General features: G+C 43.5%; 1 protein-coding gene across 11 annotated transcripts in view; it reads left to right on the top strand.

Moving 5' to 3' along the window:
* The window catches only part of LOC142947801 (suppressor of tumorigenicity 7 protein homolog), a 40,616-nt gene that overhangs the window by 14,652 nt on the left and 11,370 nt on the right, over positions 1-14,594 (top strand). For all 11 annotated transcript variants that reach the window (XM_076089642.1, XM_076089644.1, XM_076089640.1 and 8 more), the window contains one exon: positions 14,195-14,277. In XM_076089642.1, the coding sequence (XP_075945757.1) occupies positions 14,195-14,277 (83 nt within the window). The remainder of the gene's footprint in view (positions 1-14,194; positions 14,278-14,594) is intronic.

Raw genomic sequence — 14,594 nt, forward strand, 5'->3', positions numbered from 1 at the left:
AAAAATACTGTTTTGTACAATGGAGTCTGGTGGCTTTGGCGAGAGTATAGATGCAGAAAACATCTGTCTGGCGGCAAGCTAAACCTCGACTGGTTACAAATGTCGGTCTATTCCTCAATCAACAGACTCGGACTCCTATTTGTGTTCTTTTACCTCTTCAACAAAATGAAACATACTTTAAAATAGTATAACAAATATAAAGACGTTTGTGATAGTTGCCAAATGCAGCAAAAATGCACCTTACAGGCACCAGCGTGGGCAGAAACGTTATCCACTTCATACACCAATCTGTAAATGCAATTACCTCATTTCTAGACATTTGACCTCATCAGCTGTCCACCCCCCCACCCCCCCTTCTCTCTTTTCAACAAGCCAATCCAACACAAGTGTGTAAATGGCGACTGCGTTCTACCGCTCTCTCTTGTTTGGCCCGTGTGTTAGAGGATGTCATGAGGAAGACATTTATGATTCAGCAGCTGTGCAATAACTCCACACTTCATCAAAATGGAAGTCAGGACTTGGGAGTTTGCCGGGAGATTTTATTCCCGCCTGAAGCGGTATTGATTTTCTTTCTTTTTTAAGTCATTTAAACTTCAGGAAGTGAGAGAGGGGAAGTGAAAAACTTCAGGTCGGATCCAAACCAGCGACTTGTAGTTAAATGAAATGCACCTCGGTTCAACCGGCACTGCAGCCTCGGCGCTATTGATTATCGTATGTCAAACTATCCTCGAGGGACTGAGGTCTTATTGTCATTGATGTGAGCCGAAGGGACCACCAGTGAGTTAGCACTCTCTTTCTTACTCTGTTTCTTACACTCTTAGATGTTTAGGTGGAGGGACGCTGTAACAGAACCAAAATAAAGCTCGCAGTTTGTTCCTGTGTTGATTCTATGTCACCACAGTTTGTAGTTTATAAGCACACACTGACTATTTCTGATCCGACACCTGGACTTTGGGTATCGGCAGATCTTGGGGCGTTTTTTGCTCCCGACACATTTTTCTCTTTGTGGCCTTGATTTTCACTGCAATATAAAAGTCCTGCACCTCTGTGGAAACAGCACAACCATGGCTAGAAGTAGAGAGAACTCAAAACTGTCTTTAGTGCCTACAAGAGTTAAAAATGGAGGATCTGCATGCTATATGTCTATATTGAGCTATTTCAATAGTTTAATCCTCTACTTCCAGCCTCTCCACTCCTCTCTGCTCTGTGTTCAGCAGCCTGCAGTTCACTTGAAGTTTCACAGAATTGTTGTTACGTGACTGTTGGTCTCAGTTGAATCAATCATGGCTTCCTAGCTGCGCTGAGGAGCTCAGAATTTTGTGCTTTTTACAGAATCTGGTTACTTCAAACGGTTTATTCAGGGCGAGATTTTAAATGAGACGTGTAGAATAAAATGTTTTTGATGAAGTATCACCATTTTAAGCTTACTTTCGGTTTCTTTTTCTGACAGATGCGTTAGTCACACATGATGTGTTTAAGGACCCACGCAAAGATGAAAATCTGACGATTATGACAGTTTTTACAGCTTCTGGCTGTGATAAACGGTTTAGTTTTGTTGATCGTTTAAAGAAAACATGCTTTTTCATCCTATTGGCAGGTTTTGGGTTTCAGAGGGTTAATTAATAAGCTGTATGCCTCACTGTGAGGACGTGACTGAGATCATTATTTTATGTGTAAAACAAAGTGTAAGTACTGAATACATCGATATAAATGTACTGAACTGTCATTTCTTGAAATGATGGTATCCGATACTAGAATGACCCATTGTCACTGATACCCGATCCAGCTCTTTGAGTCCGTATTAGATCCATATCAGTATCTGTGTTTGGTGCATCTCTATTCTAGTGGTTCAGTGTCTTTTGTAGTCAAACTTCACCGTGGTGGATTCCTTCGTAGACCCTGGCCTCTTTAAGACGGTCTAGACTGTCTTGTGGCTCTTGGGAAATACTGAGTGAGGTTCAGTCTTAGACCAGGCTGTTTAGGAAATATCAGTTCATGTGATGGCAGTATAGAATCGGCCTTAACCACATTCATTTACCCGCTTCAAACACATTTTGTGTATTGATGGGCATTTTATGAGAGACAACTATAGAGAGATGACGGGAAAGAGTCCCCGCCTTATACAATAAATGTCAGCTTTCATGTGTGGTTCACCTTTACATCTGACTTTAAAGGCTCTAACGTATCGACCACATCTCTCCTCCAGCCCTGTTATATATAAACAATGAATCATATCTGTATTTAAGTCCATATTAATCCGTACTCATGTTGCATTGACATGCATCATGTCATTGATACTGATCTTCACTGGTTTAACGTGACTTCCAGTGTACAGCTCCCCGCCATCATCAGGATTACATCAGTTATCATCCTTGTGAATGTGAAACCAATATTTCCTGATCATCAGCTGTGAGCATATTTGCAGATTGGAGCCTCAATAATCTGTAATACGCACCGTTACACGTGTGATGCAGTGGGATGTGAAAGTCTTCTCGTGATGCTCGTCCCTGTGTAAACCCGACCGCTGCACTAACTGTTCACCAGGCTATTGCTACGTAAGATTAATATTAGATTGCCAAAAGGCATGCCTGCTGATAAGGATGAGCTCAGGCAAATGCAATTTGCAAATGGAGGTATGTTTGATGGTGGCAGGATTGCCGTAGGCCATATCTTCTATCACTTCTATCGCTCGTATCTCTCCAGCGTTGTGTAAGTGCTCTTTCATCAGTGGCCATTATTTATTTATTTTCTTTACGGTGGGTATTATTTTGCCTGACATCATCTCTTCAATGCAGGGATAAGCCCCTAATGGGCTTTGAACCGTCCTGCTGAGGAAGCTCCAGGCTGTTCGTTGCGTTTGTTTGTTGCCCCACGAGCAGAATAAGGTGCTTAAACTGAAAACGGCCATTTGATGACAGCCAAGCAGCAAACTCTTGACGGCAACCAGTTGTCTCTGTTGCTAAGGTAACTCCCCCCCTCGGAAAGAACGGCAAAACGGCAGAGTGGTCGAGTTTCTGTGGTAACTGCCGATTCTGCTATTTCTGTCTCTCTTGAGCTCATACAGTGGCTGGAACTTGAGCGAGCCAAAAAGGAGGATTATTTTAGATGAAGGATCTTCAGTGTGGACTTAATCTAATATCCCACCAAAGAGACACTAATGTATTCTCATGGATCGTGACCTCTGACCATAAATCCTCACCCAACAGATGCACAAGCTGGAAACGTCTCTCCATCAAGCTCGTACACTCCGTCCAATGTTGAGTTTTAAGAGCGGAAACTTGCACCTGGTTTGGAGATTGTTTCGTCACCACCAGTTCTGCTGGGTTCAATGTTTCATTCTGACCGCGAGACTTGTGGCACGTTTTTGGAAAGCCTCCACCAAAAGGAAGGTAATGCTTAACGCACAATTTTGTATTTGTTGCCAAGCTAAATGAAAATGGAATATGAGCTCGACGATGACAGTTGCCAGGTTGCCATTGGCAAACAAAATTCTAGAAATTGGCAACCAATTCTTGGCCTTTGTTTGCCATCGATGGAAACCACTTTTTAACATTTAAAGAATTGGGACAGCAAACAGCAAAACGTGCACCCCTAAATAAATACATTTTTATTAATGGTTCAATTAGTGCTATTTAAATATTGTTGTTACCTGACAACGCTGCAGGCGACAACGCTGCAGGTGCGTTGGTGCATTTACCTGCGTGTGCACAGGCATCTGTTTTAGAGTGAATGGCGACGCAAATTAAGTTGTTTTTGAATGTGAGCTGAAAAGCTCAAATGTGAAAACGATTCAACGGACAAAGAACCAGATGAATGAAAAGAAAATGAAATTTGTGAAGTCTCTGGAGGCAAAGTGTAGCCTTTAAATAAAGTATACTTTTTATAGTGATTGTTACTTGAGTTAACCTTATTCCTGTCAAACAACAAAGAAACATTCATTCATTTGTGTTTTTTCTTGTGTTAACTTGTTTTATTTTTTGGTTAGTCCATTCCGACCTCCATCCTTCGTGGCTTTCCAGTGCTGCAGGATTACGTAAACCACAGTATGTTCAGACGAGAAAGGAAAACCTGGAAACGTTTTACATCGTCTAAAGTCATATTTTACTGGCATTCAAAATCTCCATATATGGATCCAAGGCCGGTTGTGAAACTATTCAGCGAGCAGGACCGGCTCCCAGGCCATTAGCCGCTGCCATCCATAACTCCAGCGGCCCTCGGGCCGTGCCAACAGTAACAGAGCTCAGACTCTTGAGTTTTAATGATCACAGGCTTGGCCAGGGCCACGAGAGCTGAGGTCATGCTCAACATGCTCGCCCCACTTCTTATGGATATTGTTCAACTTATTTCAGCATACTTCAGGTTTTTTGGGGGGGGGTTTGTCTTCCTTTTGGAGCTCAACATATTTAAGAATTGGACAACCAATGATGTGATTCCAGTGGGGCCACAGATAACAAACACTGTGCACTTTGGCTCAAACTATCATTGTGTGCATCATCTGTAAAGTTCCGGGTCCTTCAAAGTTAAATATGTTTCCATTCCAATTGTTTGGTTTTGAATTGTTCAAATTTAAGAATTCAAAACATTGGAAAATGTTAAAATTGTAAATACTGGCACAACATGAGAATATTAGTGTTGGCGATTCCATTCAATTACGATTCAATTCTATATTACTACATATGGCTACTTGTTCATCAATTAATACAAGCAGTCAGACAAATCAGAATACTCTTATTTATAAAGTGCTATCATCAGTGCAGAATATAAATAGCTGCGTCTGGTCAGTACCAGTATCTGTGTTAGCCGGCTCAGCACATAAACATTACAAAAACAAAACATAAATCCTTCTGCAGCGCATTACATAGTGTGCTGTAATATACAATATCAGGTTTTCACATAGCAGCTCTATGGCATTTTAAAATGCATGAACTAGCCTAGTAGCTAGCAGACTTTTCCCTCACTCATAGCTGTAGTGTGAGTAGCTTATGAAGTTGAGATTCAGGCCTGGTGACATCCTGCTTGTGTGGATGATATTATTCCCTCATAACAGGCCCGGTGAAGGTATTGATTCGAGATTTGGAGAACTCGATGCGACCGATGATAGACCATCAGAGAGCAGCGGACTGGTATCAATTAGTCCGATAAGTTGGGCGAGGTGAGGAATAAAAACATCACCGTTCTTGGCAAACTCCCTCGGCCATAATCATTGTGTGAGCTTGGCTGCTGATGAAAAGGGAGTTCGGTTTTTTTATGGGGGGTAGCTTGCAGAACGAGCTGGAATATGATTAACAACCAGACGGAATATTACTTGACGGATACGGTTCTGTCTGCGTGGAGAGTATTTACCGGTGGATGGAGGCCATTATGGTGGAGTTGCAACAAAAAGGAGAGCTTGTGATTTGGAAACAAAGACGACGTCTCAGTGGTCTGTTGCCTGATTGTGTTTGAATGATAGGTCTTCTAGAAAAGGAGGAATAAATTATGGAAGTCTTTGCTGTTGTCTTCTTTGTCATCGTGTTGGTGTTTGCACTCTCAAAGCATCGCTGTTCAGCTGTTTGATCTGTTCTGTGTTTAAACTTCTAGCTTTAGCAGCACATACTGTAATAATCTCACATTCCACACGACCGGTCTCACTAATATTTACTGTCTCTGAGCTTTGAGGACGCCCTGTCTTCCCAAAAAAATCCCCATTTCATTCTCGCTCCTTTTGGTCGTGCTGCTAAATGGAGGTTAGAATTAGAATTAGCATCCTGGTCACTGTCGGGGTTTTCTCCTGGGGAAAAAAAAGGGGCAGTTGATGGAGATCATTGCGTCATGATTCGTCTTGGTGGTTCTTCAAGGAAGCAGAGCGATAATTGAATCAGTTCAGTGGCGTCTCCACGGAGGAAATCACTGCATTTGTCATCATCACAGTCAAACTTTAATGTGGAGCTGCTTCTAACCTCGTCAGCCATTTAATTTCACTGGAGGCTCTCTTCCATCCTTCTTCTCCAGCGTCAAGCCGGAGGAAGAAAGGGCCTCGTGACCGGGGAATCCTGTGTAAAGCAAACGATAACGACTGCTGCTGAGGGGCTCTAGAGCAAGGCATTTAACCCGCACTTACTCTATTAGAGCTCGTCTGTGACCATCTGGGAGACTGGAGTGTGACTGGGCTGATGCTAGAAGCAAATGGGTCAAACAGTAGTAGAGAAGAGTAGCCGTTACCCTTTCAGGAAGTCTGTGAATCGCTCACGCTAATTATAATCACTAGCATACACAGCCATGTACTTAAATTCTGTACGCAAATAAACAAATGTATATGCAATTTTATACTATATTTGGACTGTATTTGAATAAAAAGGTTTTCTCTTATCTAAACATAATCATAACAACAGTCAGCATGCTACCAATAAGCATAAGCCACTGGCACTAACCATTAGCATAAGCTAATTGAAAAGGTTACTTCCATCACGAACGGCTGCATGTTAAAGCAACGAGGTGGTCGTTTTATGATCTGTAGCATTAAGGCATCGTGGAATTAGCACGATAGCTAATTCAGCCAACCACTAAATTAGTCAAATTTAACAACATTTAATGCTTCATCCTCTTTTGTCACAGCCTAGGAAACCTCATAGCTATCGCCAGATCAGCATCACCAGATTCTGTAACGTGCATATATATATATATATATATATATATATATACTATATATATATATATACTATATATATATATATATATATATATATATAGTATATATATATATTCCATTCCATTGACTGAGCCTCGCCTCTCTGTCGATCTGCACCGAGGACGCTCCTCCATCCATCCTGCTGTAGGGTCGTTTAGGGGTTGTCATGGTTACCTCTGCAGGAGGAGGCCAAGGAGCACCTGCCCCGCCCCCTTTAATTAAAATCCATGGTATTGATTGGCTGGACTGCTATCTACGCCCCCCCCTTCTCCCCCCCACACTCCCTCTATATTTATTCTGCCGGGTTACTAGAAGGAAAAGCAGGAACGAGCTCGCTTATTATTGCGTCAGCCGGCTGTCACTCACAGACCGCAGCCAATCACAGGGAATCAAAACCAAACCAGCCCCCCCCCCCCCCCCCCCCCCCCGACGGCTAGCTGCTGCTTGGATTGCTGTATGGATGTGGGCACCCGGTGGAGAAACACAATCCTGATTTGTGGTGGAAGAGGAGACAAAAATCTCACTTTTATTGATTTATATTTTTTATTTAAGAGGAGGAAAAGGCCTCGTCAGTGTGCCGGTGGAATGGAGGGTAAGTGATGTGTGCTGTTGCTTCTTTTGGTCTGCTGATGACACGCTGTGTGTAGTCGGGGAACTGTTACGGTGGCTGTGTTTCTGATCTTTTCCCTTGCAAATGGCCTTTGTATTGTGTACAGCAGGTGGCCCTGTACATTTTGTATTGATATTCATGAAGTGGACGGTTTGCTCAGCGCGTGGGCGAAGGCTGGCTGGCTGTGTGTGTGTGTGTGTGTGTGTGTGTGTGTGTGTGTGTGTGTGTGTGTGTGTGTGTGTGTGTGTGTGTGTGTGTGTGTGTGTGTGTGTGTGTGTGTGTGTGTGTGTGTGTGTGTGTGTGTGTGTGTGTGTGTGTGTGTGTGTGTGTGTGATACACTAGCTGAAGCAGATATCTGTGTTTACATAGTGGCTTGTCGAGCAGAGCTAGATTAGACGCCCGTGGTGGGGAGAGAGGGAACGTCATTCAATCTCTGTGTTTGTTCTCTGTTGATGTCCCATATGTTTGTTTCCTTTATTTCCTTTTATTCTCTGCGGTTGTGGGAAATAATTAAAAATGAGAGTTGTTTGACAGATTGTGCCGGGCCTCGCAGCCTCCCGCACAACGTCCTAGTCGTTGTTGTTGTTGCTTGAAAGAAGCCGGGGAGCTGCAAGTCAAGCAAAGAAAAATAAAACAATGAATGTCCCATTCTCACTTTTCCAATTGCTTTATTAACAAGAGAGATGGTAACAATGCCAAAGCATTTCAGGGCTCCACACAGCAATTTGTTTGTTGCATTCAGGGACGCAGCGGTACGCAAAAGTCACGTTGATGCTCCAGTTTGTGAGTCACAGTTTGGTGCGAGTTCAGTCCCAAAAGCCCCAAATGCATAAAGATATGTTTGTTTTTATTGTAGTGTCTCAGACACAAAATCCCCTTGCTTGGAATTTTTTTTACTAATTTGAGTTTTCTTATTTCGAGTCGAAACACAACTTGACACGACGTCGTTTCTCTTGGCAGCCATTTTTTTTAAATATCTCTCTTTCTTAGTGTTTGACTGCCAAGTCTTCAGTTCAGTAAATCCCTCTTGGATCTTTAATGCAAGAAGAGTCCAACGTAAAAATTTAAAGTTTTCAAGTGAAATGTAATGCTGTGATTTTCTTCCAAGTGTGCATTTTGTAATTTAGGCAACATTTGGTTCAAACTGCTGTTTGAGTGGTACGTAGTTCCTGGATGAATTCTCTTACTTTGTGTAGTGGATCAGGTTCTATGTCTATATTTTAGGATATTTAATGTTACCTGGATTGTATGGATTTACTGGTCTGGTACTTCTTAGATCTCTTCTGTGTTTCTGTACAAAAGGGGAAAGAAATACCAGTTTGGATTTACATCTGTTGTTTGGAAACCCAAAACAGATTTCCAGAATTGTAAATGAGAGATTTTGAGTCTCTCTCTCTCTCTCTCTCTCTCTCTCTCTCTCTCTCTCTCTCTCTCTCTCTCTCTCTGTCTCTGCGTCTCTTTCTTTCTTCTCATATTCAAGGTATGTTTGAGGAGGCTGGATTTAGCTCTTCTGGTATTATAGCTATGATGATGATGATGTTGTTGTTGTTTGTGGTGGTGAGTCAAATTATATCTTGAGTATGTGGGCACCGGATAGTGATCGATCTGTCTTTTTCACCATAGCTGGTCAACTTGCCTTGTTTACATTTACATACACACAAGTATATGTAAACACGCACCTGTGCACAACAAGACAGAATCTTATGAACACCGTGCACGATATTCATACTCATGTAGGGTCGGGCCGATGTAAAAAAAAACTTCAAACCGCTTCGCTATATAAAGCCAAACACAGGACCGGACCTGTATACCGAAACTTCACCACAAAGGTCTCTGGACTCAGCAGCCGTCACTTAAACGAGGATATCTGGTCCACCTTAAAGTTCAGTCCACCTTAAGTGAACCATTGATTGTAATTAAGAAGCTGACTTAGTCGTCGACGTCACTCATTGGTTTGTGGACTGCAGTTTTGAAGCCTCGAGTTCTGCATTTTGGCCGTCGCCATCTTGGCTTTCTGCAACCAGTGAACAGAGGTGACCACGTTTGGCTTGCGGAGGAGTGACGTAGAGACGTGGTATTACGCTCCGGTAGCGTCCTGATAAAGCGTATCCTGCTTTATGATTGAGACCATAAACTCATGTTTACAATGTTTACTGAAGTCACTCCAAAAACACGTGAACTTTCTAGTAACCAAACACAACGTGTGCCTCTGCATGTCACCCCCGGTTTCCTGTCAGTCTCCGAGCTGCACAATAATAAAGATAAATCATCTTGAATTGTATGTGAGCTGAACCTAACTCTGTACCCACGTGACGCTCACAGAGACAAACTGCTGCCGCTGTGACGGACGCTGGCTGTGCTCCACCTTGCTCAGAAGGTCAAAGCAGGTAGTTTGACCCCGACAGTCTCCGCTAGCGGCCCCATCATTCTGGGCCAGCAGAGCCAGGACGTGAGGCCCTAAATTGGCCCCGCCAACAAACATCTCAGGGAGAGCAGAGTGTAGGATGCAGGCTGGAGCTCCCAGCTTAGTCTCGTGTTACTCACACAATCGATCTTAAAGCATGAAAACAGAATCTGTTAAATACTCGAATCGCAGCGCGAGTTTTACAACCTCGACGGCGCCTTCAGTAAGTTCAGTAAGTTGCTCGAGCAGATGTAGTGCAGCTGTGTGAGGTGGTGAGGTTTTTTGTTAGGTTTGACTCCGACTTGGCTGCCGTAGTACATTAACATCGATGTTCTGAAGCTTTGGCTTCATGTCGTCAGTCATTGTCTTTCACTGTTTTGTCTCCATTCCAGCCCGCTGGATTTAAAGATGAAGCAATCCGTATTAAACGTTTCAGGGTGTTTTCAGGGTACAGTACCGGCCTGCAGTGCTGCCGTCTGTGGAGACTTAACACAGCCAGTGACTGCAAAGGATTTATTTAAAAAATGAGTTAAGATTTTTGTTAACTTGTCCATGAAGTTGGGCATCGAATACAAAGACCACGGTTCCTCTGACGTGGCTGTAAATCCCCTCAAATTAAGTCTGAATGTCAGCGTTTTGATCTCGTATTCAATGTTTCATATTCAGCGTACAGCAGCAGGAAGCTAACACAAGCTGAGTCACAAGCTGTCCTACTTCTTTGTGATTTCACTTCATAGTCGGTCAGCAGTCAGCATTCTGTTTAGTGCCTTTGTTCCAACAATACTTTAGAGATAAATGTTACTCTGCAGACTGTTGTGGGGGCAGAAGATGCTTCGACCTTTACAAACGCGTAACGTTTAAGTATTTCTCATGAATACATAATGAGTCATCCTTTCCTTTTGTTCTCGTTTGTAGTTAAAGGGTGTGTGTGTGTGTGTGTGTGTGTGTGTGTGTGTGTGTGTGTGTGTGTGTGTGTGTGTGTGTGTGTGTGTGTGTGTGTGTGTGTGTGTGTGTGTGTGTGTGTGTGTGTGTGTGTGTGTGTGTGTGTGTGTGTGTGCGTGCATTCGGGAGAGTAATTTAATGTCTGAATGTGTGCGTGTTCACGTCTGTTTCAGCGTGGGTCTTTTTATCATTCCGGTCAGGCCGGCATGTCTCTTCAGTAAAGGTCACATCTCCTGTTGTCTCCGGTGACATTTAGTCCTCAGTCTGTCTGGTAGAATTTGTCCCTTTCGAATCATCACGTTATCCTCCCAGCATGCTCTCTGGCTGCTTCCTCACTGATACGAACCCACAGGAAGGGGAATCAGCCAAAGAAGCCACCAGGGGGCGACTCCTCTGGTTGTATAGAAGTCTATGAGAAAATGACTCTACTTCTCTCTTGATTTATTACCTCAGTAAACATTGTAAACATGAGTTTATGGTCTCAATCTCTAGTTTCAAGTCTTCTTCAATACAGCATGATGTTCATTTAGTACATTATGGTCCATTTAGAGTCAAACAGACCATAAAGCAGGGGATGCTTTAGGGCGGGGCTACACGGTGATTGACAGGTCGCTACCAGAGCGTTGCGCATTCTTAGAGTTGTCTTTGTGTCCGTCGTCCGTCTTACTTTTTCTCTTTTCACAGTGTGTTTTCAGTTAATTGTAACATTTTGGTGGCTGAAAAAGGTCTTAAGTGTTCGGTCGTACTTATCCTCACCGTGTCTTTTCACTTCTGGTTGCAAAAAACAAGATGGCGACGACCAAAATGCCGAACTCAAGGCTTCAAAATACCAATAGGTGACGTCACAGCGTCCACTTCTTATAGTCTATGTGTTGCAAATTTGATTATTGATTGTTTAAGTGTGTAAAAATGAAAACCAGCTGCTTCAGTGTGAGGACTTCAGGGTTAGTAAAGTGTGAACATGTTCCGGTGGTTTCTTCCTCTTTCAAACTGTCAAATCAGAGTCGCTGATTGATGGAACGGTTTCGATTGAGAGTGAAGGAGAGCAGAACCACTGAGTCTATACAGTGCATAACAACAAACACATGACCTGTTGTTCCTGGTGTCCATTACGACTTCTAGGAAACATTCCTGCGTCGTGATAATCTCTCTGATCCTCGTCATCAGGACAACCGAGCATCAGACGTCTCATCCCGAGTCTAGAATTAATTGTGTGACACGGAGTCTTGATTACATTTTAGTTTAATTCAGTCCTGAGACTCTGGTGGATCTCCGAATGGGGAAAATTGTGTTATGAATTGTGTTATAACAGCCGAGGATTATGTAATTAGACGAGGAGGAGGATGAGTGATTTCCGTCTGTGGCGTTTGATTCCAGCACATCCACATGTCACAACAGTGTCTGACCCGGAGACAAATCCAATAAGACTGCAGCTAACCGTTGTTTTAATTGTTAACAGTTTATACGTTTGTGTAGTTGTTTAATTGTTTAATCTGTGAATATGTGAATGTGTGACGGGCGTTTGGAGAGACTTAACAGAGCCCAAGGTGATATGTTCTAACGGCTGTTTTTATAATTATGAAAGCAGGAAATCTTTGATTAATTAACTCAACGTTTCATCACTAAAAGCAACTATTTGACTGTTTTAAAGCTCTACAAAGCTTTGACCTCACTTTAGATCATGGCCACCCTGCTATATTATATGTATGTGCACAGTCCAAATGTCAGTCATGGCTTCATTATTATTTGGACTTGGCTGAAGAGAGATGAGAGTCCCAGCAGTCTCCTCATCAGCGCAGACTGACGGCAGCTGTTCCACCGCGGGCCGGCCTGAAAGAGGCTTTTCTGTGAGGACCAGAGCCTCCACTTCACTGCATGAATAGCCGTCCAGCTGCACTGTGTGTGTGTGTGTGTGTGTGTGTGTGTGTGTGTGTGTGTGTGTGTGTGTGTGTGTGTGTGTGTGTGTGTGTGTGTGTGTGTGTGTGTGTGTGTGTGTGTGTGTGTGTGTGTGTGTGTGTGTGTGTGTGTGTGTGTGTGTGTGTGTGTGTGTGTGTGCGTGCGTGCGCGTGCGCGCGCGCGCGTGCGTGCGTGCGTGCGTGGCGGCGGCTGTGAGGCCGGGGTTCATCTGAGTGGAGTCTTTGTCCCGCCCTCCCTGTCCTCCTCATATGAGACTTCTAGGACATTAACATGACAAACCTTGTCTCTCAAACAGCTCATTTGGAAGTGAACACATGAATGGATCTTTTGGCTCGGCGGACTGCACACGCGGAGCTTTCTTCACCGCTCTGAGCTGCTAATCTCTCTAAACCGATCATTACTTACATGTGCTTAAATCAGACTTCTGTGGCTTATCAGCCTATCACACGGAGGCGCTTCCTCTCCTGCATCCAGCTTAACACGAATCTGTTTTAACACTTAAAGAAAAGCAGAAACACAATCTCAAAATCCATCAGGGACAGAATATCTGTGTGAACATCTCTCAGTGTCGTCGTACTGTAAACTAAAAACACACAGTTCTCAGATAACGGAGAGAAAGGTCACAGCTGTAAATGTCAGCCGACACTTTTAGTAATCAGGGATTTATTTCCATATTTCTTTCGTGCAGATTGTTTTGTGAAATGTAAAGCAGATGGCGGAGGAGGACTCTGTGTGGTGGGTTCATTCTGCGAGGATGAGGATGATGATGATGATGATTCAACTCGCTGCTTCGCTTTGGGGGAAAAACAACTCCACAGAAGCACATAAAAGAATCAAATCTGCTGCGTAAACGATGAATACATCACCGTCGGACAGAAACACATTTGGCCAAAAATGTATAATAATCGTGGTGGAGGATTTTTAAAGAGGAGCAAGGATCAGCTCCTAGACGCTGACGGAGGTGGATCCTTGACTCAGATCTGATGGAAATAAATGGTATAGGAACCTGATTTAAAGGTCAAGGGGGACGGGAGCTGGTAGGCAACTGCTGTTTTGGTTCATTTGAACCTATAATACTTAATAATAGTGATAATTAATCAGTGTCTAACAGTACTGATTAGAGTTGTAGTACACTGACAGCTAAGCTGCACATTACGTCTAATGCTGGTAAACTTTCTACTGTGACTCCATCAGCCCGTCTGCAGCCGCTCGGACGCCAGATCGGTGACGTTTCTTTCAGCGCTAGAAGTCCACATAGCGTGGCTAAATTACTGGTGAACACTGCGTTTCAGCATGTCGGGGCTCATTTCCCTCCCTGGTCTTTCTACCCACAGTGTTTCTGTAGTCATCCCCCCCCCCCCCCCCCCCCCGGTGTTTTGTAATTCCACGTCTGTGCAGCAGGGCTCTCTGGGTAATGCCAAAAAGCCTGCGTGCGGAATGTGAAACGTTTCATGTCTTGAGATCACAAATGTCCTTGAGTCTTGAGTCTGTTTGATGTGTTCCTCCTGCTTTGGTTACTCGTCTCGTGCGTAGACGTAACCTAGTTTCATACGGACGTGCTGCTTTTAATTCTACAAATGTCTGTTTCTGAAATGCTCTCCTCCTGGTGTCGATGTTGTAGTGAGTGTCTCCTCTTCTCTTTGTGTCTCTGCAGTAAGCATGTTTCTCAACACCCTGACGCCCAAGTTTTACGTGGCTCTGACGGGCACTTCCTCCCTCATATCAGGACTCATATTGGTAAGAAACTCTCGTATTATTGTCTGTGTCTGAGGAACATGAAGCTGATGCTCGTATCAGGTTTTAAATGTATTAAGATGGAAGTAAACATTTTGGTAGCGGGACAAATTTCTATGTAAAAAGTGACGTTTTCTCACAAAACACAGATATCAGCCGTTAAAAACAACAGTTTTCACATGACTAACAGTGGTTGTTACTCTTGGCTGTTCACGACGGTGCTTCAGCCTCCTGCTGTTCTACTCGTGCATCAGCTAAATGTAATAAATCCCACTTTGAGGTTGGTGACTCTGCACTATTACGTGACATTCTCATTCATA

The sequence above is a fragment of the Anarhichas minor genome, unplaced genomic scaffold, assembly GCF_050575085.1.
Source record: "Anarhichas minor isolate MPS153535 unplaced genomic scaffold, ASM5057508v1 ptg000011l, whole genome shotgun sequence".
NCBI classification, from domain to species: domain Eukaryota; kingdom Metazoa; phylum Chordata; class Actinopteri; order Perciformes; family Anarhichadidae; genus Anarhichas; species Anarhichas minor.